Genomic DNA, 24,644 nt, shown 5'->3' with positions numbered 1-24,644 from the left:
CAGTATTTATGTAATCTCTCTGGAATCCTGGAGCTCAAAGTTAGAAGTTGTACAGACCCAGTCTGGAAACTCCTACCCTCTGCATTGCAGAAGGCCTCTCTCTGTTGGCTTTTCCCCCAGTATCCCAGGGGAATGTGCACCGCTGTCTGTTGCTGTCACCTCTGCAAGAGGCCAGAGCTTGGAGATGAAAGGGTTGAAGGTTTGCCACAGGGCAGGCTCCAGGGCAGATGGGTGGAGCCTCAAAGGCTCAAGTCTAAAATCCCCACCTGGCTTGATTCAGAGAGAGATCCATTTGAAAACTCCCTAAGGACCAAAGGTATGCCTTAGAAACAGTGTTACTGTTGTGTTCTTTCTACATCTTAGCAAAACTAGCCTCTCCTGCTTTTTTTCTTCTAACTATTGTAACTTCTCTTTCTTTTATATAGGAATGAACTCTTCATTTCCTTTCTACTTTGTTTTTTCTACTGCCTTCTCCCTGTCTCACTGTCTGACACACCCAGTATTTCTACTTCCTCATACTTCAGCTTGAATATGTCCATTTAAATATATACATTCCACGTAATTGTCTCCAATATCCTCAGAAAATTTTTCTAGAGTTCTCAGGTGTTCCTAACCTAATACATATGTTTGTTTTGTATATATATAATATTTTTTAAAACTTACAAACGAATACCTTTCACTTTATGCCATAAGATTATCCTTATCTAGCTGTTTTGAACTCAAAACTGTTAGTTACAGATAAATCTCTTCAACTTAGAAAGAATCAGGTCAGTGAAAGTCTTACTTAAGTCCCCTTAAGAAGTTTTTTCCAACCACATGTTTCTCTTCAGTATTGTAGTGTGCCTATGAATGATGAATCTTTTTTTTGTTGCTGACGTTGTTACATTAGCTTGCTGTATAATTACATATGTAATGATTGCAGCTTTAAATATGGTAACAAATATCTTTCTGACTCTACAAATTAATTGAATTTCTGGTATTGCATAAGAGGCACACTTTAAAAATAAATCACTCCTCCGTGCTGTAGGGCACCTTTGCAGTTCATAGCCACGTGTACCCGAACTTAGATGCCCTTCAAAATATGGCAGATTTGACCTTGTATGAAACCAAAGTTTAAAAAGTTACATGGTAAATTGAATTTCTGGTATTGCACAAGAGGCACACTTTAAAAATAAATCTCTCCTCCATGCTGTAGGGCACCTTTGCAGTTCATAGCCACGTGTACCGGAACTTAGATGCCTTTCAACATATGGCAGATTTGACTTTGTATGAAACCAAAGTTTAAAAAGTTACATGGTAAATTTCATCCATTGCATGCATTCATTTATCCAAGCAGAGCATAACCCTATGACAGACTGCAGACTATTAAAAATATAAAACATGGGGGAAAATATATAGATACATAGATGAGATAAATAGATGATACGTAGATAATACAGATATAGCCCTATATATAGATATATAGATAGCATAGTCCTATGACAGACTAAAGACTATTAAAAATATAAAACATGGGGGGAAGTTATATATATATGTATGTATGTATGAAAACATGGCCCTTACCATCTGGGAGCTTATAGTCTTTTGGGCTGTTTAAAACAGACACAATGCAAAGCGATAGCCATATAGGACAGTACTGATATTCTGTCAAACTGAATGTTACTAGCATGCATTCATTCATTCAATAAATATTTACTGAAAGATTTCTGAACAAAATAGAGGCCAAAGCAGGAAGAAGGGTCTTCAGGTCATAGGGTTAGTGATGGATCTGGAAGGACATATGTAGGATTTGGACTGAGGAGAGGAAAAGGCATTGGGCTTGGAATTGGAGTGAAGTAAAAGCTAATTTTTGCATGAGATCTACATATATACCGAGGTGCACAAGCCCCATCTTGTAGTTGCTCCACATGTACTTTTAAAACTAGTTCATGAACTTAGGTAAATAATAGAAAGCCTGGGATGCCAACCTGAGGGATTTGGACTGTAGGCACTGCAGAGCCCTTTAAGGCTTCTGAATGAGGATATGATATGGGAAAACAGTACTATGGGGAAGTAACCCTTTGGAATTTCATTGGATGAAGCAAGAAGGAAAATTGAAAGGCAGTGACAGGAAAACCAGTTAAGCCCATGCTAGTATTGCAGATTAGTGATGAGAACTAGAATGGTGCCATTTGCCATTGGAACAGAACGGAAGGGACAATTTGCTGCAAACCTACGTGCCGAGTAATGTGGTTATTAGTACACACACTGAGTTTTTAATGGAATTTAGTAATTAAATCATTAAATTTAGTAATTAATTTAGTAATTAAATCACAAAAAAGTTATTCATCTACTCTTTTGTTGTTTTTTATTGGAGTATAATTGCTTTACAGTGGTGTGTTTGTTTCTGCTTTATAACAAAGTGAATCAGCTATACATATACATATGTTCCCACATCTCTTCCCTCTTGCGTCTCCCTCCCTCCCACCCTCCCTATCCCACCCCTCCTCATCTACTCTTAAAATTGTTTTTTGTGCATACATTCAGGCATTGTGATTTGTAGATACTTGTTTTAAAGCTTTCAATTGCTTCTCAAGAATCTTTGGTGAGAAAGATACTTGAGTTTCTGTATCTAATTATATCTTCATGGGTCCTAGGGAGAGCATCCTTTTTATAACCGATTTTTTTTTAACATAGGTATCTAAATGGTTTCAAGTGGATTTGAAAAGCCACAAAAGCCGCAAAGACAAAGCTTGTAGCTCTTCTAGTCATTAAAAAATATCGAGTCTCTTTCATGAGTTGAACTTTCCACCGATACAGTTCCACGGTTTGGTGTAACGATATGGCTTGTCACTCACGTGATAAAGCACATGGCTGATTACCGTGCTGTAAAATAAGGATAATAGACTTTGCTCGGTACTGAAGACCAGGAAGGAAGCAGAGAAGTTTTTCATCTTGGTAGGTTTCCCTCATTCCAAAGCAGACTGCAGGGTGAGTAATCCTGGAAAAGCAGACACAGGTGAGGCCCAAGTGAGTACACATTTTCTGACAAATCAGGAGGGGTTCTTTCTTTAAAACTGTGGCATAAATGTAATTTTACACTATAGCTGTTTACCATTTTGGTAGCTACATTTTGCCCCACTGTCTAAGAAATCAAACATCCGTGTAACTTGGCAGTCAAGGCAAGATAACTTTCCTGAATCTTAAATTGAAAATTAAAATTTCTGCTTATTTGCTATTAGTTTTTACATAAGTTATTTTGAATAAGTCAATTTTTCTTTCTCCAGGCATTATGAAAAACCTACGTCTCAGAGTCGTCACCATGGTTATAGGTCTTTATTTTACTGACACAATGACAAACCCATCAAGAAAAAGCAGTATTTTATTCAATTCCGAGTGCCAATGGAACAGATATCTTCTGACAAATTGTTCTTTTGCTGGAAAGCATGAAATACCTGTGGACATATCACAGATAGCAGCCATAGTGGACGTAAGTTCCAGTTTCTTTAGGGTTCTCTTACAGACTCACATGAAAAAAGAAGAATGGAATATAAGACACCTGGACCTCAGTAACAATCTCCTATCGAAAATAACCTTAAGCTCTCTTGCACATTTTCGTGCTTTGGAAATATTAAACCTCAGCAACAACGCCATTCGCTCCATGTCATTGGATCTACTCAGTTTCAAGTCCTTGTGGGTGAAACGCCAGAGAGGCAGCTTGAGAAATGGGCTTCCATTTCTAAAGTTGCTCATTCTTCAAAGAAATAAACTCAGTGACATTCCCAAGGGTAAGTACAACTTTAAAAGATGGACTAGACCAAGAAACCATGAGTATGTGGAGAGCTAATGTTTTATGTCAATAAGAATTCCAGGTTTGTTTTCAGTTTCAAGGAAAGAGCTGAAAGTAAAGCAGTTGGATCAGAGCAAATATAATAAAAGGAGTTTCTTAGTGGAATTTTAAGTTATAATATGTGGAATTTAAAGTCAATGTAATTTAATCTCCCATTGCTATAACTTACATTAATCTTATATGGATTTGTCAAGAGATACTAGGAAGTATTTAAGTACTAAATAATAATGTGTGATTTTAAATTACCTACTTTGATTTATGTATTTTTTTTTTACTAATTACAGAAAAGCACTGAGAAATAAGTAGTTCAGATACTTTTAATATGTAACAATGCAAATTAAGTGTTGCCATATTTATAATTTTTATTTTTACAGAATACATTTTACATCTTCTTATCTGGTTTTCCTCCAAATGTAGACTACATATATGCTAATATTATATATAAACTTCCTTATTATCAAATCAAAGTAGGACTCCTTATCAGAACTCCACATACCCTCCTATAAATATAAATTCTCATCCATTCCAACACTCAATAATCTACATTTTGGAGTTCCTTAACTAATCCACCAATGTTTTATTTAGAAAATGTATCAGATTCATAAGCCAGAGCTTCCTTTTTATATTCAGGAGTGCTAGACAGTTTCCTTTCCCCGTCTATTTTCAGTCTTGGTCACTCTTTGCTAAGTACTTACTTTTTATAAGATCTTATGCTAAAAAAAGAAAGTGTAAGGATTTTCTCATTTTTCTCCATCTCAAATTATGCATATTTAGTTTTTCTCATTTTCAGTTCTTTCATTTCATGCTTTTATTTTTTTGTTTTTTCATTTATTTTTTGCTCTTTCTCCAGTATCTTGTTTTAAGCATAATTTTGACTATAATAGCCTGGCAGGTGAAGGGACTACTATTTCAGTCACCACAGCAGCAGAATTGTGTGAGAAGGACAGGAGTCTTCTCTCCCTGAACTTTCCCATAAAAGCAGTGTATAGTATTTTCAGTGCAAAGTGTAAACTAATTGCGTTTTATTTTATGATTTTTATCATATTGTTCTTATTACAAAAGGAATGCCTGTTTTTTGTAAAATATTAGGAATTAAAGAAAAATTTAAAGGGAAACATTAAAGTCCCTCATGTAATATGTATTCTTCAAGTTTATTCTTTATGCCTACATATATATTTTTCTTTCAAAATTGGATTTACTGTCCATAATATTTCATAACATAATTTTATATCACAGAATATTTTGAACATCTTTACATAATTAAGCAATCTCATAAATAATATTTTAAATAGTTGAATAATTTTAATATATTATAATCTGTTCAATCAAACAACATTTAGATTATTTCCATTTTGTTTGCTATAACTCTGACGAACATCATTAAAGCTACACATATCCACATGATATAACTGTGTTTTCTAACGAGTATGGTAGATGTGAATCTCAACCCACAAATTCAAGCGTACTAGAGATATAACCTTCTACTGTTTATAACTCAGCACAGTTTCTGATTCTGAGCCCCCATTTTGCTAGCGTCAGTTGTGGTGGGATGTATGGGTACTTACACTTAACATCAGTTTTTCATGGGCTTTCCTTTATCTTTTCCTAGATTTATACCGCAGCCCTAGAATCTTATACCCTGACAAGGCATCAAAGTGTGTGTGTGTGTGTGTGTGTGTGTGTGTGTGTGTGTGTGTGTGTGTGTGTGTGTGTGTGGTGTGTGTGTCCCTTACCCCCTCTAGCCAGAGAATGTTTCTTTTCAGTCTTTCAGTTTGTAGAAAATTCTTACGTGCTTTTGTTTCTTCAAAACTCTCTATCTAGATCTAGAAATTCCTTTCCTCTAAAGACTCAGGCCTTTGGAAAACAAAAGCCAAAAAGACTTGTAGTCGCCTCTGCTCGCCTCTGCTTTCTGCCTTGCCATGTGCCTCCCCTGGAACAATTAACACAGAGCTTTTACTTACTGCTTGAACAGAGAGAAAGGACACAAGGAAAAGAGAGACAGGTAAAAGCTTAATATGTCAAGATATTATCCCACCATAACGGTAGATAGAGAAACGCTGACTATATCTCCTTAAGGCAGATGAATTCTCCAGAGCTAACTGGAGGTTAGGATGAATACATTTCATGTAAGGACCAGATATCCCTATAAAATGCAGATGCAGTCCCATCCTCCTTTCCCAAGTTAAACTTCTACCTCCCAGAATATCAGGAAATATGTTAAGCTTGCAAAGGAGGGGATAAAAAGATGTGAAATGAGTAAATCCTTTATCTGAAATTCTAATGGAATTCTAGCAAATGGAGAGATGAATGAAACAGATTGATGATGGAGGTCCACTGTAAGCCCTGAATCTAATTGGATGTAATTCAGAGTTCTTTTCTCCATAGCATTTTGGGGTTTGTTTCCCTGTAATCATCATACACTTTCAGTTCTTATTAGGGACTAGAGTCCCCTCTGGCGTCCTGTCCCATTTTATGATTCTGTGACTATGGCTGGGTAACTCTGACGTTGAAATCCCATTTTCGAGGGAAAAAGCTGGTAAGAGAGGTGCTCCCTGAGGTGCCATCCTATTCCTGACCTTTGTTCTTTTTTGATCCCTTTATCCTACGCCTTTTTAAAGGAAATGTCTAGATAATGTAATATTTACTCAGAAGTGTGAGGATTAAAGGAAAGACGTATCTTAAGAACCTAACTTAACACAGTATTTGACATCATAAACAGTAGCTATTAAAATGTGAAAAGTACTTCATAAACTTCTAAAGTACTTTGCAAATATTAGTTCTTATTACTCTTGGCACAAATTGAGAATAACAGTCTTTTAGAAACAAATGATAAATTTGTTTTTGTCCGAATCTCAAGTTATCTTTTAAAATGTTAAATAATTATTGCAGCAGATGTGACTCCTAGCCCACTATAATTCATAAGCAGAGAATCATTTGTATCTATTTACATAGGTATTTGCACTCATCTAAAGATAATGATTAATTAGAGATTTCTCAGAAAGCAGCAGTCAAGCAATTGGCCTATAGCACCTTTATAAATCATGTTTCACATATCTTAATATGGTGACAGTTTATAGAGCCAGTGAAAAGTTGCTTTGACTGTGGAAAGCCCATTTTTGTAAGGGTGAAAGATCACATTGACTAACCAGCTCAGTGTCAGCTGATTTCCTTTCTTGATGCTGATCATCTGTGATGTTACCAATAAGCTTCATGTTGGGAAAACACCCAGAGGAGGTACTGGCCAATGCAATTCACAAAACAGAAGCCAGCCATGAATTTAACCTTCATGACCATATTCCTCCCATATTCTTGGAGTACAGCATTAATAATGGAAAAATCAGTTTAAAAAAATTGAAAACAAGGGGATTGGTCTCCAGTTAAACTATCCCACTTTCATCAAACAGTATTTCTGGAGTGCCCACAAAGTGCCTGAAAATGTATCAGCACCAACATCTTACTGAGTTTCCAGTTAGGTTGAAAGACCAGATGTGACAGCCTCACATTAACATACTAAATTCCAGAATCCAAGAGATAAATATGTTGTCAATGAGATGAAATAATACCTGATTTTTGAAACTGGTGGAGGAGAAAAAAACATAACCAGCGTATTGTTGAAAAAAAAGTATATTGTACTCTTCATTTGTAGGGAATTAAACCTTTCATCCTGATTACTGTTTGGATTATGGAAATACCAATAACCAATGTTCTCAAAACCAATTCAGGTTCTAAAGTAACAAAATGAATGTATATCATTAAGCTAAGAGGTCAAGGTCTTTGGCTCACCTATATAAATTTGACCACATTAAGGGACTGATTTTATGACTCAAGTATCTTATCCAGGATCATTCCAGACTCCATTCCAATTCCTAATACTCTTTGAACTTGAAGCCATAACCCTTGAATATCATCATTTTATGTTATCAGATTATCACATTTGGGAGACCACTTAAGAAATTCAGCGTCCAAAGGAATGTTTCTAAGATGGTGTAATGTCTGGGCATGCCCTCTGTGGCCTTTTTTTCTCATAGACACTGAGATAATTTCTTGGAAATAATGAAACTGCCTCTGGCGTTCTAAATGCAAAGGCTTATCAAATTCCTGCCTATGTGATCATCAGGAAGCAGTTCAATAAATAATCCCATCTCCACAAAAGCGCCTCCATATGCCTCTCCCAACATTTGACTCTCTCAAAACATAAAATCTACTCTCTGATGTCCAAGCCCCAGCTCTTAATGCGCCTCACAACCTCCTTCACTCACCTGAATACTCCTCAACATTGATTCGCCATGCAAAATATGTAAAAGAACATATTCTCTTATTGAGAAACACAGCCAAGTGTCATAGAAGAGTTTACCCAAATTTTCCAACTCCATCTTGAGAGACCGCAAAACAAAAAGGTCATTTGCAGGACTCCACTAGTTCTCTTAATAACATTGCACCTTAATTCCCTAAAATTGGAAGTAAAAGGAAAATCTTCACATGGGAGGAGTAACTGAACTTCACAGTCTTAATTCCCATGTGCAGAAGTTTCCCTTCTTCTTGGGGATCTTAGCTTGATATTAAGAAGGGAATCAAATAAGAGGATATTCTTATAACTCTCCATGTTCAAAATCCCCCCCATGCTTGGGCATGTTCTGGTCCCACTCTTCCTAGTTACTCTTTTACTTTATCTTTTATACGCCTTGTATTACTCTATTTGCTTGTTTATTGACCTTAAGCAAGTCACTTAACCTATAAAAGCTTCCTGGTCCTTATCTTTAACTGGAGATAGTGATATATACAGGGTTGATGTGAGGGTTAGAGATAGCATTTGTAAAAACTATAACACACAGAGTGATGACATATATAAAACATCTCTCATTGTACCTCGTACATAACAGGTGCTCAAAAAGTGTTAGTTCTCCTTTAGGGCCATTTGATCAGGCTGAGTATCTAATTCTGTTTCCCATCCTAGTCTTTGCTATAATAGTCATCACCTCCTTGATTTCTGGTACAATGAGTAACCGAAGGTGATTTTCATTCTCTTTCTACAACTGTTCAGAGTTTGTATAAAGTTCAGAGTGCTCACCAACAATCTTGCACTACAGTTCATACTTCTGTAGGCCTGTATAATGTTGGAGACCCCTGATTCTCCATGTTCTGAGTGCTCTGGTCTGTCCTCTGGCTCTCTGAACCACACTGACTTGTGAGACCATCACCACTACCAAGATAACTGTCCATCACCCCCCAGAATTTCCTCATGCCTCTCTGCAGTCGAACTTTCCCACCCATCATCTCTCCCCTGCCCAAGTAGCCACTGATCTTTCTGTCACTATCAATTCATTTGCATTTTCTATAATTTTATATAAATGCAATCGTTCAACACATTCTTTTATTTTTGATGTATCTTCTTTCATTCAGTATAATTATTTTGAGATTCATCCATGTCATTGTATGTATTAAAAGTGCATTCCTTTTTATTTCTGAGTAGAATTTCATCATGTGGATACTCTCATTTACCTGTCAGCAGACACTTGGGCTGTCTTTTTTGGTATTACAAATAAAACTGCTAGCTAAAGTGATGGAGAAAGATTCGCCATTAGAGAAACACTAATCTAAGGAAAGGTGGAGTGGCCATATTAATTTCAGACAAAGGAGACTTCAGGGATAAAGAAAGCACTACTTAATGATAAAGGGATCAGTTCTTGAAGGGGATATAATAATTCTAATGTGAATACACCTAACAATAGATTGTCAAAATATGTGAGGAAAAACCTGACAGAACTGTACAGAGAAGTGAGCAAATCTGTTAGCAAACCTAACTTGTGTCTGCTGGCCTGATGTGCAACAAAGCCCATCTACTGACACCGGGTTGTGGTGAAGGAAAGCACAGACAGCATTTACCTCAGGGCGCCGAGGAAGGAGAACAGGCAACTCATGCTCACATGGCCTGAACTCCTCGATGGTTTTCAGAGAAGAGTTTTTAAAGACAGGGTGAGGGAGAGGGTCACAGGGTGTGTGATCTGCTCATGCGTAATTCTCTGATTGGTTGATGGCAAAGAAACAGGGTGATGCTTCTGGTTCCAACCATGGGGTCTATGTGCTCATGGGGTCAGCATGCAGTTAACTTCCTCCACCTGGTGGGGTCTTAGTATCTGCAAAACAGCTCAAGGCTATGACTCAGGATATTATCTATACCCTTGAGGAGGAACTAAAGGTCTTTTTGACTTTTTTTTATAGCTAAACTATTATTTTTCTTAATTGAAGTATAGTCGATTCACAATGTTGTTCCAATCTCTGCTGTACAGCAAAGGGACTCAGTTATACACTTATATACATTCTTTTCTTATATTCTTTTCCATTATGGTTTATCACAGGATACTGAATATAGTTCCCTGTGCGATACTGTAGGACCTTGTTGTTTATCCATTCTAAACGTAATAGCTTGCATCTACCAACCCCAAACTCCCCCAGTCTGTCCCTCTCCCTCCCCCACTCTCCCTTGGCAACTACGAGTCTGTTTCTGTTTTGTAGATAGGTTCACTTGTGCCATATTTTAGATTCCACATATAAGTGATATCACGTATTTGTCTTTCTCTTTCTGACTTACTTCACTTAGTATGATAATCTCTAGTTGCATCATGTTGCTGCAAATGGCATTATTTCGTTCTTTTTTATGGCTGAGTAGTATTCCATTGTATATATGTACCACATCTTCTTTATCCATTCCTCTGTCAATGGACATTTAGGTTGCTTCCATGTTTTGGCTGTTGTGAACAGTGCTGCTATGAACACAGGGGGGCATGTATCTTTTTGAATTATAGTTTTGTCCGCGTATATTCTCAGGAGTTGGATTGCTGGACCATGTGGTCCTTCTATTTTTATAAACTATTATTAGTTTGTCTTGCTTGACTGTTTTCCTTTGTTTCTACATTTTGTCACTTCTGTGATTGAATTTGCTCTTTGGAACTTGGGGAAGCCCTAGGAGGCTAAAGCTTTTCTACAAATGAGAGGCCAGGGACACAAGGGTCTGTCCCTGAGAAGGCCCTGCAAGGTCCAGCTCCATTTCAAATCTTCTGTTACAGTTGGAGATTTCAACACCCCCCTGTCCATTGATAGAGACCAAACTAGACATGGTCTCCCTCTCCACTGAATGCCTGGGGTACTTATTCAATTCAATTAAGTACTAGATATGATAGGGACCATGAGCTCACATCCCTGTACAGGTCAGGCAATTATCATAAAAATGTTGAGACACTTCTTTCATATCAGCTTCTGTGTTGCATTTTTTTCTCAAGACCCATACATTTGCGTATTAAAACACGTAGGAATATTCTTCAGTCCAGAAAGAAATGTATTTTCTCCAGAGCTTATATTCAAAATATTTAACAAGAGGCCTTTAGCCTGGGTTCCCAAGTTGGATGCCTTCTGGCTGTAATGATGAAGCAGAATCCTGCTGGGGGTGGGAGGTGGAAGGGAGAATAGACTGAAGTGCCTAGCACAGCGGGGCAACACACAGTGGCTCAGCAGCAGCTATTTATGAACCAGTATGGAAGTATTTCTCACCAGCATATGCCGGCTGAATCTCAGCCTTGGCTCTCTCTCTCTCTTTTTTTTTTTTTTGCGGTACGCGGGCCTCTCACTGTTGTGGCCTCTCCTGTTGCAGAGCACAGGCTCCGGACGCGCAGGCTCAGTGGCCATGGCTCACGGGCCCAGCCGCTCCGCGGCATGTGGGATCTTCCCGGACCGGGGCACGAACCCGCGTTCCCTGCATCGGCAGGTGGACTCTCAACCACTGCGCCACCAGGGAAGCCCTCTCTCACTTTTTTAAACATGCAGGCTTCTTGGCCTATCCTTTGTCTTCCTATTTTTGATAGAGACATCATATTCTTCTATAAGTGCATGCCCCATCCGTAGCAGGCAGCCCTCATTCAGCTCCAGCCAAATATCTTGTGCCGGTTGAGACTTATTTTTCAAGAAAAGCTAGAAATGTACATGTTCGTACTGAATCTTTGATGTTGGCTCAACAACTTTTAAATCTCTGTGCAGGTCAAACACCGTGACTTCTAGCCTATTGAATGTATATTATATATTGGGCATTACAAGTGTTCACAAAAGTGTGAATTCTGCCCTGAAAGGACTAATCATCTGATGGAAAGGCTGACGAACAACAATTATTTTACAGTCAATAGTGGGGGTAAAACTGCTTTATATAACTAACAACTTTTTCTTGTGTGTGTGTCTTATCACGCAACCAGACACAAAGTTTCTCCGCTGTCTTTGTCCTCAGCACTAAGTACCATGCTCATAATATTTCGACTTAGTTGTCGTCCTTGTGGTCTCTTGCTTAGTCTGTACAGCTGAAATGAGCAAATGAGAACATAGATGTGCAGCCATTTCATTTAGGTCATCATGTCTCTGCATAATTAGTCTTACAGTAAGTACTGATAGTTTGCAGACAGTAGACAAGGAATAAACCCTTCTGGAATTGAACCAACCTGATCTGCTATGTAGTAGTTTGTTAAAGACGCAGACTATGTGTGAGAACAGAGCAGAAGGAAATGTAAAAATGCAGGGCTTCCACGTGAGACTTATATGGGAACTCAGATTTGGAAGACTGCTACGGCTGGTACATCATTCTCAACCTTTACCTTCAGTGCCAGATGGGCCTCATGGTTACTTCTGGAATCAAGTGAAATACAAAGGCAGAGACCAAAACTCAATTCTGTTATTTTGCCGGAAACTAAAACCTCTAGCTCTAACATGTTACCTTTGAAAAATATAAAAAATAGTTATAATATCAACGATAAGTAACGGATACAGCTACAAAATAGAATGAGGACATCTTAAAAGGGGAAGAATTCATCCATGTAAATAAAGCATCAAAACAACTTTTTCCTCTATAACCATAACAAGGTCATCCAGTTTTACCCATAGTTCAAGTAAGCAAGTATCATATTTACCGTTTCATTCAATCAAGGTTAGATTTTTGATTGATGCTTTCATTATAAAATTAGTACATGTTCATTCAAAGGAAGAATTCAAAAGTGTATAAAATCGAAGCATAGTTTCACCTCCCTCCGCCATCCTACTTCTTTTTTTTTTTAGAAGTTGTTGGGGTAGGAGTTTATTAATTAATTTATTTATTTTTGCTGTGTTGGGTCTTCGTTTCTGTGGGAGGGCTTTCTCTAGTTGTGGCAAGCGAGGGCCACTCTTCATCACGGTGCGCGGGCCTCTCACTGCCGCGGCCTCTCTCGTTGCGGAGCACAGGCTCCAGACGCGCAGGCTCAGTAGTTGTGGCTCACGGGCCTAGTTGCTCCGCGGCATGTGAGATCCTCCCAGACCAGGGCTCGAACCCGTGTCCCCTGCATTAGCAGGCAGATTCTCAACCACTGCGCCACCAGGGAAGCCCCACCATCCTACTTCTAAGTGTAGCTACCACTGGTAGCTTAGTTCACCTCCTTCCAGGCCTTCTTCTCTGCTCGCTTGAAACATGTGTGTATGTTTGCATGTAGCCTTTTTTTCCCAAGAACGTTGGAATTATACTCTACTTTCCTGCAACTTAACTTTTCCTTCCTGTTCAGTTATTTCAGGTTGATCTATCCCATTCTCTTTTAAGACAACACAGTATTTTGTAGTATTGATATAGCCATCCTTTGCCCATTTCTCTGTCGTGAGCCATTTAAGTTGTGTCCAGTTTTCCACCATTACAAACAATGCTGCAGTAAGTACCACCAATTTATATTTCAAGTCGCTTTTTAATTTTAACAGGGCTGTGGAAACTGAAGTCATTACAGAGTTTGGATCTGTCATTCAATGGGATAACGCAAATTGGTTTGTCTGATTTTCATAACTGCCTGCAACTAGAAAGCCTCCATTTAAAGAGCAACAAGATATTCAGAATTCATCCAGAAGCCTTCAAGGACCTAAAAAAATTACAGGTTAGAAAATAGTGTTTATAATATTTCTAATATGCAGAACTATAGGCAATTCTATTAGAAGAATACTTCCATTGAAGAGTTTCTTCATGCCCAGTAGTACTGGCTACCAATCAAAACATATAAGTCTATTTTAAGATGCCCCTAAAAGAGCTGAAGTCTCTCTCTTGCCTCAAAAATCCAAGGCCTCAGTAGTGGACATGAATGTGGACATTTTATTTGAACATGTAGGCTCAGCAGCAAGGATTGGTTCATTATTTTTCCTAAATCTAATTAAACCCAACTCCAAGCTTCCACTTACCAGTTGGCAAGAAATTAAATCGGTTACTAGCAAGGCTCCCTCCCTGAACTACAAGGTCAGTCAAAGGTCCCTGGGGTTTTATGCAATTTGGGACTATATGGGCCTAAATGGGCTCTACACCCCATAGAGCCCAGGACCACATGGGCCTCTGAAGGCCAGTGACCCTGATGCTTCCACACCAAAATTGGGCACAGAATGATACAAATCATAATGATATCAACTCATCTTTGCCTCCCACTTACCACGTGCCACACGCAGTTCTAAACATCAGAGCCAGGTTGGGGGGATCGACGTCATGTTTTGGAGGCATGGTGCCTGTCTCTCGGGCACCTTGCAGTGAATCTCACCGAGGTCCTGACAGCTGGGAGTGTGAGTAACCCCTAGAGCCCTGCTCCAGCTTTGGCAGCTTCAGCCCCGTCTCCTCCTAGCCCCTTCCTCCTCTCTCCTCCTCTATGGGGAGATATTGTAGAATCTCCCCTCAGTGCTCCTTTAGAAACACCAGGACCTAGAGATGGCTTAGGCGAAGCTTGAATCCCCTGTCCCCGTAACCTGCACCACACACGCCCATTCTTTATATAGGCCAGTATCATCCAATAAAGCGTAATGTGGGCCACATACGTAACTTTAGATGTTCTCGGTAACTCGATTTAAGAAGTAAAAATAAGCAGGTGAATTTAATTTTACTAATATATTTTGTAACCCAATATATCCACATATATTGTCTTTTACACGTGTAGTCAATGTAAAAATTATTAATGAGATATTTTCCATTCTCTTTTTTCATACTAAGTCTTCAAAGCCCTGTGTGTATAGCTGATGCTTGGTATCCAAGGGGATTGGTTCCAGGACCCCCATGGGTACCAAAATCTGTGGATCCTCAAGTCCCTTATGTAAAATGGCATAGTACTTGCGTATAACCTAAACACATCCTCCCATATACTTTAAATCATCTCTAGATTACTTATAATAATACAATGTAAATGCTATGTAAATACAATGTAAGTGCTATGTAAATAGTTGCCCGTGCAGGACAAATTCAAGTTTTGCTTTTTGGAACACTCAGCATTTTTTTTTTTTTTAAACTATTTTCTGTCCATGGTTGGTTGAATCTGAGAATGCAGAAACCACAGATACGGAGGGCAGACTGTATCTTACCCTTACTGCACATCCCAGTTTGGACTAGCCATAGCATAGCTGCAAGAAAAATGCCCAACCTCGCCCCTGCCCCTTTCAACCGGAATGGCCCTCCAAGCCCGTCCTCTCTCGGAGACTAGTGACGCAGTGGTGAGGGAGGTCGACTCTGCAGCCAGCTGCCTGAGTTTAAACCTAGGCTCTGCCCCTCGCCAGCCACACGATCTTGGGTAAGTTACCGAATCACTCTGTGCCTCAGTTTTCTCATCTGTAAAAGGGAGGTAAGTTGCTTCCTTCTTCATAGAGTTTTGTGAGAATTAAATGTTTTAATCCATAGACTGTGCTTTGAACAGTAGTTGGAATACAGTAAGCCCTTTATAAATGTAGACTACGTATAGAAATTCTAAAGTGGTTGCGACGCCCTACTCTTTTTTTTTTTTTTTTTTGCGGTACGCGGGCCTCTCACTGTTGTGGCCTCTCCCGTTGCGGAGCACAGGCTCCGGACGCGCAGGCTCAGCGGCCATGGCTCACGGGCCCAGCCGCTCTGCGGCACGTGGGATCCTCCCAGACCGGGGCACGAACCCGCGTCCCCTGCATCGGCAGGCGGACTCTCAACCACTGCGCCACCAGGGAAGCCCAGCTCTACTATTTTAACATACAAATCTGATTGTAAGCTTTCACGACAAGGGCCTGGCCCCTGCTTGCCCCTGCAGCCTCATTTCAAGCCACCCTCCCCTTGCTGACTGCATTCCTGCCTAGTTTTCACCCCAAGCCCTCCCCTATTGCTGATCCTTTTGCCTGGGTCTCCAGATTGAATTAGTTTCCCTTTATACACAGGTATAGTAGACTATGCTTTTTCCATATTGCACGTATGGAAACTGAAATTATTTCATTCTAGGTATGGTTTAGCCATTAATGCCTATATCCCCATAACCCTTCTACAAGACGGTGAGCTCTCTGAGGACATACATCATGTCTGTTTTGTTTTCTGATGCTTAACATATGTCCGGTACATACCATGTATTTACACTTGTTGAATAAACAAAGGAACGAACGGCTAGATAGTGATCATGGATAGGTGTATTAGTTACCTATTGCTGAGGTCAGCAATCCAGGCAAGGCTTGCCTGGGGCCTCTGCTGAAGGTGTCCCAAGAGGCTGCAGTCAAACCACGGAGGGCAGGTGGGCGACGAGCAGGCCCAGGGGCCGGGAGGCTGTGGGCAGTGGTGCTGTGCCCGGCGCAGCCAGAGAGGCCCCGAGACGCCGAGCAAGAGGAGGTACAACGTGTGGCTCCCACCGGCCCTGATCAAGAAGATCGTGTAGACGGATGAAGAGATTGGGAAGGTGGCGGCGGCTGTGCCTGTCATCCTCTGTCGGGCGCTCGAGCTTTTCCTGGAGTCACCGTGGAAGAAAGCCTGCCGGTGACCCAGTCCTGAAACGCCAAGACCGTGACCACATCCCACCGGAAGCAGTGCATTGAGCTGGAGCCGCAGTTTGACTTCTTGAAGGATCTGGTGGCATCCGTGCCTAACATGTAGGGGGATGGGGAAGACAACCACATGGGTGGGAACAAGGGTGCCCGCAGGGGCCGGAAGCCAGGAGGCAGCAGCCGGAAGAATGGTGGGATGCGAAGCAGAGGCAAAGACAAGAAGCTGTCAGGGACAGGCTCACAGCAGGAGGATGTCTGAGGATACAGATACTGACGGGGAAGAAGAGACACCACTGCCCCCATCCCAGGCCAGCCACCTCCCTGCCCACTTCCAGAGCCCCCCTGACACCCTTCATGCCCTTCACCTCGACTCTGCCTCTGCCCCCAGCACCCCACCCCCTGGGCCCCTCAGCACCTGAGGCAGAGGATGAAGAGGATTATGACTCCTAGCGCCCTCTGCCCCCCAGGCCACACCCGCTTTTAGCTGGGTTTAGTTGCTTTGGGGGAGACAGAGAAGTTAGAGCTGTTCTTAAGTTTATTACCGGATGAATGGATAAAGAAGATGTGGCACATATATGCAATGGAATATTACTCAGCCATAAAAAGAAAGGAAATTGAGTTATTTGTAGTGAGGTGGATAGACCTAGAGTCTGTCATACAGAGTTAAGTAAGTCAGAAAGAGAAAGATAAATACCATATGCTAATACATATATATGGAATTTAAGAAAAAAAAATGTCATGAAGAACGTAGGGGTAAGATGGGAATAAAGACACAGACCTACTAGAGAATGGACTTGAGGATATGGGGAGGGGGAAGGGTAAGCTGTGACAAAGTGAGAGAGTGGCATGGACATATATACACTACCAAACGTAAGGTAGATAGCTAGTGGGAAGCAGCCGCATAGCACAGGGAGATCAGCTCGGTGCTTTGTGACCACCTAGAGGGGTGGGATAGGGAGGTTGGGAGGGAGGGAGACGCAAGAGGGAGGAGATACGGGGATATATGTATATGTATAGCTGATTCGCTTTGTTATAAAGCAGAAACTAACACACCATTGTAAAGCAGTGATACTCCAATAAAGATGTAAAAAAATAAATAAAAATTTTTAAAAAGTTTATTAATAAAATAATAATAAAAGGGGGGAAAGAAGGCTGCAATCAAGGTGTTGGCCAGGGCTGGAGTCTCACCTGAAGGCCCAGCTGAAGAAGGATCCACTTCCAAGCTCATGTGGTTGTTGGCAGGATTCAGTTCCACGTGGGCTACTGGGCTTCGGGCGCCATTCCTTACTGGCTATCAGCCTAAGCCTGCCCTCAGTTCTGTGCCGTGTGGACCTCCCCACGGGGCAGTTCACAGCATGGCAGCTCGCTTCAGAGCCCGAAGGAGAGAGCCTGCTAGCAAGAACATCACAGTCTTATGGAATGTAATCGTGGAAGGGACATCCATTGCTTTTGCCATGGTCTGTCGGTTAGAAGAGAGGCACAGGTCTTGCCTATACTCAAGGGGAGGAGATGACCCAGATGGTGTGAATATGGGGGCAGGTTATTGGGGACCTGTCTGCCGTCGAAGTTATCAGAGCAGACGAGAAAGTCCACTTAACTTGGCAGTGCTCTCGGTTCACCACAAACAGGCCGTCAGATTGCCTGGGAACCTCATTTAGCATATTGTATACTGATTATATTTGTATGTGCAATTTCCCTATGCCTGTTTTATTTCCTGTGCATTTGCATTGTGCTTTATAAGTCTTCTGCAGCTCACAGGTCATAGATGCTACAGGCAAACTAAAAAACAAGCCCAAGAATGTTCTGAATCATCTGTAATCCTAAATTACCTGAGCCGCCCAGAATCATACAATTTCTCCTTCTCTATTAACCCTTCTGCCTGTTCAGCAATAACTCTAAAAACTTCTTGGGGAACATGATGAGCATATTTGGTACCAGAAAGTCGAATATTAACATGGATGTAGTTGGGTTTTTTTCCAGGAGACGTATTTAATACTTGCATTTTATATTACATGTCTTTCCACGTGGAAATCTTTTCAGAAACCAGATAGATTTCTCAAAGCATAAATTCATCATCATGTGGAGGTAGAATGAAATGTTTCACTGGCATTTCAAATAAGCATTCCTTCTCCTCTGCCATTCTTCTTAGAGCAGTGATCGTTAGCAACATTATATGCTTCTCCCAATCTTTCTATAACGTACACTCCTTTCAAATGACAGTGGATGGCCACTTCTTTAGCCAAATTGGACTATTCTGTTTTAATCTTTTCTCAGAAATGATTCCTCCTGCATCATTTGATTAGCTCTCTGTCCTCTCTTCTGTGTTGCTTTTAGTTTCGTGATTTATAATATAACAGGGGCTAGGATGGAAAAAAAAAATGCAGACATGCACTAAGAAGAAAAGACCCCAAAAAACATTAGAATATTTCACCCTTTTGTTGAGGGGGGGGTACATAGAAAACTATTGATCCTAGTCAAGGCCAGGCCAAAGCAAAGTTTTGTGGGGGTTTCTTTTTCCTTCCTGGTCCCAGTCTCCTACTTCCTATTTTTGACAGCCTTCCCTTGGGAGTCAAGAGTGCTTGTTACTCAACAGCGCAAAGGTCCCCCTCACTACTGAGTCTTGGTTATGGTGCTGTTTGAGTGTCTGTCTGAGTAAAAGCTCTTCTCAGGAGTTTATATAACCCAAGATACCAGTGCTGCTTTTTCCCTGATGTTTATTAAACAATTGACCTGAATTACATTCAGCCTCCATGGATTTCATCCATGGCCCTCTTTTTTACTTTTCAGCAAGGTTTGCATTTATGATTTTCTCCCAAACCCCATGACCCCACTCTGGTGGCTCATGCTCCGGCCCTCCTCTGTGCATCCCTTCACTCCAGTGCAGTGGGAGCTCAGGCTCCGAGAGGCTGTGTTCTGGAGTGGAAGGCACACAGCTACAGAGCCAGGTCAGATCTCAGCTCTGCCATTCACTCATTCATTCATTCATTCGTTCATTCCACCATTATTTTCTGCGCACCTGGTACCAAGCCTTAGGAGTAGGGATTATATGGGATATACTGTGACCTAGCCCCGTTTCCTCCTCTGTAAAAAGGGGGAAATGACAAAGTTGTTGGGAGGAATAGACATAATGCATGTAAAGCACCCAGGAGGATGCCTGGTACACAGCAACGCTCTGCAAATGGTAGCTAGAGCTACACCTAACTATGCTGTCCTGGCCACATCACACCACTGCCGTATCCAGCTTCACAGATCCTACTCTGTGTTTTTAGAGTCACTGAATCCTTTTTGTTCCCCAGTTTCCCCTTCATTTCTGATGAGACTAGGAAAATTAGTCGTTTTGTTTATACTGAATAGCCATGGATGCAGAGAAATGTACTATTACCTTTAAGATAATACTTGATGCAAAAGAGCTCTCTTTGCCACTTTCAGTCAACCACAGTTCTTCTGGGCTCTCTGTCCTCATCATCCAGTATCTCCTGCCACTTTCAAGATCACAGTGCTTCTAGACATTCGAGACCTGATCTCTAATTCCAGACCTTGATAACACTGGGAGTCTAGGTTATATTGAACAGTACAAATCACAGTTCATAGGAAAGAAGGAAGGGAAAGTGATTGGGCATCTAATACAGGCACCATACTTAAAGTTTTCACATACATTTATCCTCAGAACAACCCTGGGAGGTAGGCTCCTTGAGAGTCAACAATTTGCCAAGTCTCACAGAGTCCTTAGGGACAGAGCAGAGAATTAAACCCAGTATTCTGACTCTGAAATCAGTGGTAAATTCACATGGCTTCCATAGAGATATAGACAGTACCTGTAACTAGTTTATTTTGTCTCCAAATGTCTTTATTCACAGACTGTCCTAAATTTGTTTCTTCTCAAGCAGGTTGTAGACCTCAGCAACAACGCTCTGACCGCCATTCTGCCGATGATGATCGTGGCTCTGGAACTTCCCCACCTGGAGGCTGACTTGGCTGTTAACCAGTGGCAGTGTGACTATAGCATGGAAGTCTTCCAAAATGTTATTTCTGAATCCTGGAGAAAAAAGTGGAATGCAATTTGCAACAAGTCTGTTGGTAAGTCAGTAGTGCCTCTTCTCTCAGAAATGGTTCCATTTAAACAGAAAAGAGACATGAAAAATTTAGTCTCATTTGAAACAATGACAGTCCCCCCAGAAGCAAGAGTGCTGATCTATGGCATTAATCATCCTTGGGCTGTATCACAGAAAAATCATTGGTACCTAACTGTTCTCCTCAGTTCATGAACGAGTTTCTTCACGTGGTCAGAGAAACCTAGTTCAGCTAGCTCAGAAATCACTGGCTTTGGTCAAAACCAGAAATTTCACAAAGAGAGAATTTTTCCGTAAAGCCCAAAAATGTCATATTTTTATCCCAAATATTAATAAAATAACTGATCAAAGAAAGGACTTCTAAAACTTGAAACATAATTATTTAAAATGCTGGCTAACCCTCTGAAAGTATAATCCTACACATACACAAAACACACATATTTCAAAAGTATATTTTTCTTTGATTTGTTCCCTGCCACTCTCCCAAACTGCTAGAATATGTTACTGCAACTGAATATTTTGGAAAGCTTCCCCCCCCACACGCACACTATTAACTATCTTGGCTAATTCTCAAACTCTTAACTGGGGGAAAAAAAAAAAAAAGAGTCATTTTTTAAAAAGTGAGTCCTGGCCTCTGTTCTATTCAGGACTGCTATTCAGTAGAGACATGGCCATGCTTACCAGGTTTAGGAGAAACCCATGAAGATTAGAGAGAAGTCTTAATGGTGTCAGCCACACTTGGTTCATCGCCCTGTGAGACCCACACGGGCATTCCGAGTGTGGAGGGCAGAATGTCAGGAGCCAGCAGAGAAACCCGAATATTTTTGCCGTTTGCCAGCACCGAGGAATGGTGAGGAAGTGATATAGCAAACACAGGTGTGGCCAAGGCCGATTTGTGCAGAGGGTTGATGGAATGTTCTCGTAAATGTGCGTAAGGGAAGGCTGTGGAGAAAGGAGGAGCAATGTGGCTGTCCCTACAGACTGGCTTCCTTTCTCCTGTGGGCAGCAGTCAGTCAGGAAGCCTAAGAAACACAGTCTCCCGGGCCTGGGAGCAGCAGACCCGAGCCTGAGAGCCTCACATAAGCGTGCACAGAGCCTGCCACATGCTGTTGGCATCGACAACCGATCAAGCAATCAGTCAGTAAAGCTGCTAATCGTGTAATACCCACTTTAAATCTAGCTAGACGAGGACTGAGGACTCACAGATTATTTTTATTTATTTATTTATGTTTTTTTTTTTATTTATGTTTTTTTTTTGCGGTACGCGGGCCTCTCACTTTTGTGGCCTCTCCCGTTGCGGAGCACAGGCTCCGGACGCGCAGGCTCAGTGGCCATGGCTCACGGGCCCAGCCGCTCCGCGGCATGTGGGATCTTCCCGGACCGGGGCACGAACCCTTGTCCCCTGCATCGGCAGGCGGACTCTCAACCACTGCACCACCAGGGAAGCCCACAGATGCTTTTTAAACTACTGGAATCTCATTCCCGTGTCGACTCAGCGTGTGCTTTTACCCCCACTCTCAGGGAAGGAGGAGGCATACTGGTGGACGCCCACAAGGCGCGTGTCCAGAGAGACCCACCTTCCTCGCACTAATCTGAATCATACGAGAAGCCTCGCGACGAGCACAGCTGAGAGGCCCTGGGAAGTGCGCTTTTCCACTCTGCGCAAGAAGGACCCTGCGGGCTCTGACACCAGTGACAGGGAGAGGCGGCTGCCAGGAAGGGTTAGGAGCACCGGGGATGTGCAAGCTGCTGGCAGAAGGGAGGACGCTTCCCAGGACCTGGTCCTGGCCGTCTGTCTGTCAGTGTCCATCACGTTCTTCGTGGCTTTCTGCCTGGGGGCTTTTGCGCGGCCTTATGTGGACAGACTGTGGCAACAGAGATGCCGGAAAAAAAGTCCAGGTTCAGGGAACGTGTATTCAAACCAGGGCTTCTACGATGAGATCAAAGCTGTAGGGAACATGGAGCAGCCAAGGATGGATCTGCGCCAAACTTTCCACGATCCAAACCTCTGTGAGAACCAAGCCCCACCCGCGGCTGTCACTCCTGCGAGAACGCTGGCGCCGAGCAGAAAGGAGGCTGGCGGCGGGCAGGGCGGAGCACGATGCGGGGACCACACCGGGGCAGGAAGCGGGAAGGATAACGCGCTTCCAAATCACGGTGCGGCCCGGCCCGTTCTCCGCGGATGGCCGAATGCTGATGACACCCAACTCATGCCGGCGGGACAGGACTGCATCTACAGGTATGATATTCCTGGAGAAGTAAATTATGACACTGTGGCCGGGGAAGGTTCCCTCGGTGAGCGATCAGTGGGCATCCCTGCCGTGGCTGCCAGGTTACAGACAAGCCCTGGCTCAATCTGTAAGGATTCCAACGAATTAGGCCCACCCATCCCCAGGGAAATGACCACGCCTCTCTCCCAAATGGTGGCTCGTACGAAAGCTCTGAGGACTGGAGAGAAGGAGGGGAGAGGGGGCAGTCCACACTTCCCTTCGGAGTTTTCTAAGGACAATGTGCTAAGCGCACAGCAGCAAAGGCTCGAGGGCGCCGGTGACGAGGAAGAGCCCCTTGCCCACTACGGAGCGGCCACGCTCAGTGACCCAGGAGCCACGGACCCGTCCCCACCCGTCTCCACTCCGGGGTGGGGTCATGACCTGCATGTGACTCCTGCTAGCAAGGAACTAGCACAAAAGGACACGTCTGACGCTCAGTACGAGCTGGACACAGATTCTGACGAAGGGTCTTTATTTACTCTAAGTTCAACAAGTTCAGAAGACTGGAGAAGTGTGGCTGAAGCAGAGGCACATGGTGAGGAGAACTGCAGAGCCAACGAGCCCCTGGGGGATGAGGACTCGGGGGAGAGGAGGGACAATGTCGTGTCATTAGAGAGTCTTGAGGACAGCATCGCCTTCCAGAAGATTCTGGGGCAATGTGAGAATCAGGAACATCATTCTGGAAAAACTCTCACTTCTGATCCAGACTACGGTTTGGACGCGACTCATCCGGAAAGTGGCTCTAACACCAATATATTTGAGGATCCGTTGACCTTGCCCAGGTCACCGGGCAACAGTCCTTGCAGTGATGAGATCCCAGGCATGTCCATTGACGACTATGTCACAGCTCTTCAATCCAAGGCAGCAGAGTGGCAATGCTCGCTTAGAGACTTGGAGTTTTCAAATGTAGATGTTTTACCACAAACGCCAACATGTTCTGCTGAAGTCCCCTCAGATCCTGATGAGAGTGCCTGTGGTGAAGGAGATGCAGGCATTTGTAAATATGAACCTTACTTTCAGGGAGTAGACACAGCTCAAAGCAAGATTCCTTCCAAGATCGCTGTGGGGAAAAACTTAAGACCCTCACGACAAGTTTCTGAAGAGGACAACATGAATGGGCACTGATGAGGGGTTCGTGTGTCCTCGTGAGGACAGTGATTCCAGAAAGGTTATAAGCCAAACACAGTTATTACACTCCTCTGGTGACGAACCAGATCTTCAGTGTGAAAGGGGGTGGGGTGGTGGGAGGGGTATTTTCAAGATGGTGTCAAGAGCCAGGTACCACTATTACAGATGCTTCCAAATGAAACCAGTTCACTAAGAACACGGGAGCACTTCAGTGACAGAGACTGGGTTCAACATTCAGAGCCGAATCAGTGAATTTGATTCTCTAAATTCTTCCCTATGTTTAGTTAATTCTAATATAAAACTACCATTCACAAGACATAGATCATTTAGGTAGGAAAGCACTGAAATATTTGAACATCAAAGGTTCCAATTAATAAATTTTACATTAAAACTTAACACTGATGATGTTGCAGTTAGGAAAAGATGATTCTAATTTTTATACTCAAATGCAGACCCAGAGAAACCTGATGGTTGTTGGCCGTCTATAAGCATGTTCAAGTCCCTTCAACATTCACATTGAAGAACGGAAACACCACCCTGCTGCTCCCTCAGAATACCACCTTCTTTTCT

General features: G+C 42.2%; 1 protein-coding gene and 1 pseudogene across 3 annotated transcripts; both read left to right on the top strand.

Annotated features, from left to right (window-relative positions):
* Positions 1–46: 46 nt before the first annotated feature.
* On the top strand, positions 47–24,470 carry LRRC66 (leucine rich repeat containing 66). Of its 3 annotated transcripts, none has more exons than XM_067735946.1 (5): positions 47–316; positions 3,267–3,767; positions 13,580–13,749; positions 20,494–20,683; positions 22,198–24,470. In XM_067735946.1, the coding sequence occupies exons 1-5, from the start codon at positions 133–135 to the stop codon at positions 24,069–24,071; spliced, it is 2,919 nt and encodes a 972-aa protein (XP_067592047.1). In that variant the 5' UTR covers positions 47–132; the 3' UTR covers positions 24,072–24,470. The 3 variants fall into 3 exon arrangements, with proteins under 3 accessions (XP_067592047.1, XP_067592046.1, XP_067592048.1); XM_067735945.1 differs by having other exon boundaries at positions 20,491–20,683; XM_067735947.1 differs by having other exon boundaries at positions 201–316; positions 2,677–3,767; positions 20,491–20,683.
* On the top strand, positions 15,287–17,559 carry LOC137224127 (dr1-associated corepressor-like; annotated as a pseudogene).
* Positions 24,471–24,644: the final 174 nt, after the last annotated feature.

This window comes from Pseudorca crassidens, chromosome 4 (genome assembly GCF_039906515.1).
Source record: "Pseudorca crassidens isolate mPseCra1 chromosome 4, mPseCra1.hap1, whole genome shotgun sequence".
NCBI lineage: Eukaryota > Metazoa > Chordata > Mammalia > Artiodactyla > Delphinidae > Pseudorca > Pseudorca crassidens.
The sequence above is the reverse complement of the archived record's forward strand: the minus strand, read 5'-3'. Positions and strand labels throughout refer to the sequence as shown.

Bases quoted from the DNA above. Each gene is read 5' to 3' on its own strand.
- LRRC66 (XM_067735945.1), top strand. From the start codon at position 133: ATGTGCACCGCTGTCTGTTGCTGTCACCTCTGCAAGAGGCCAGAGCTT. The intron at 317-3,266 runs GTATGCCTTAGA...TTCTTTCTCCAG, and splicing joins AAACTCCCTAAGGACCAAAG to GCATTATGAAAAACCTACGT. The intron at 13,750-20,490 runs GTTAGAAAATAG...TTTCTTCTCAAG, and splicing joins AGGACCTAAAAAAATTACAG to CAGGTTGTAGACCTCAGCAA.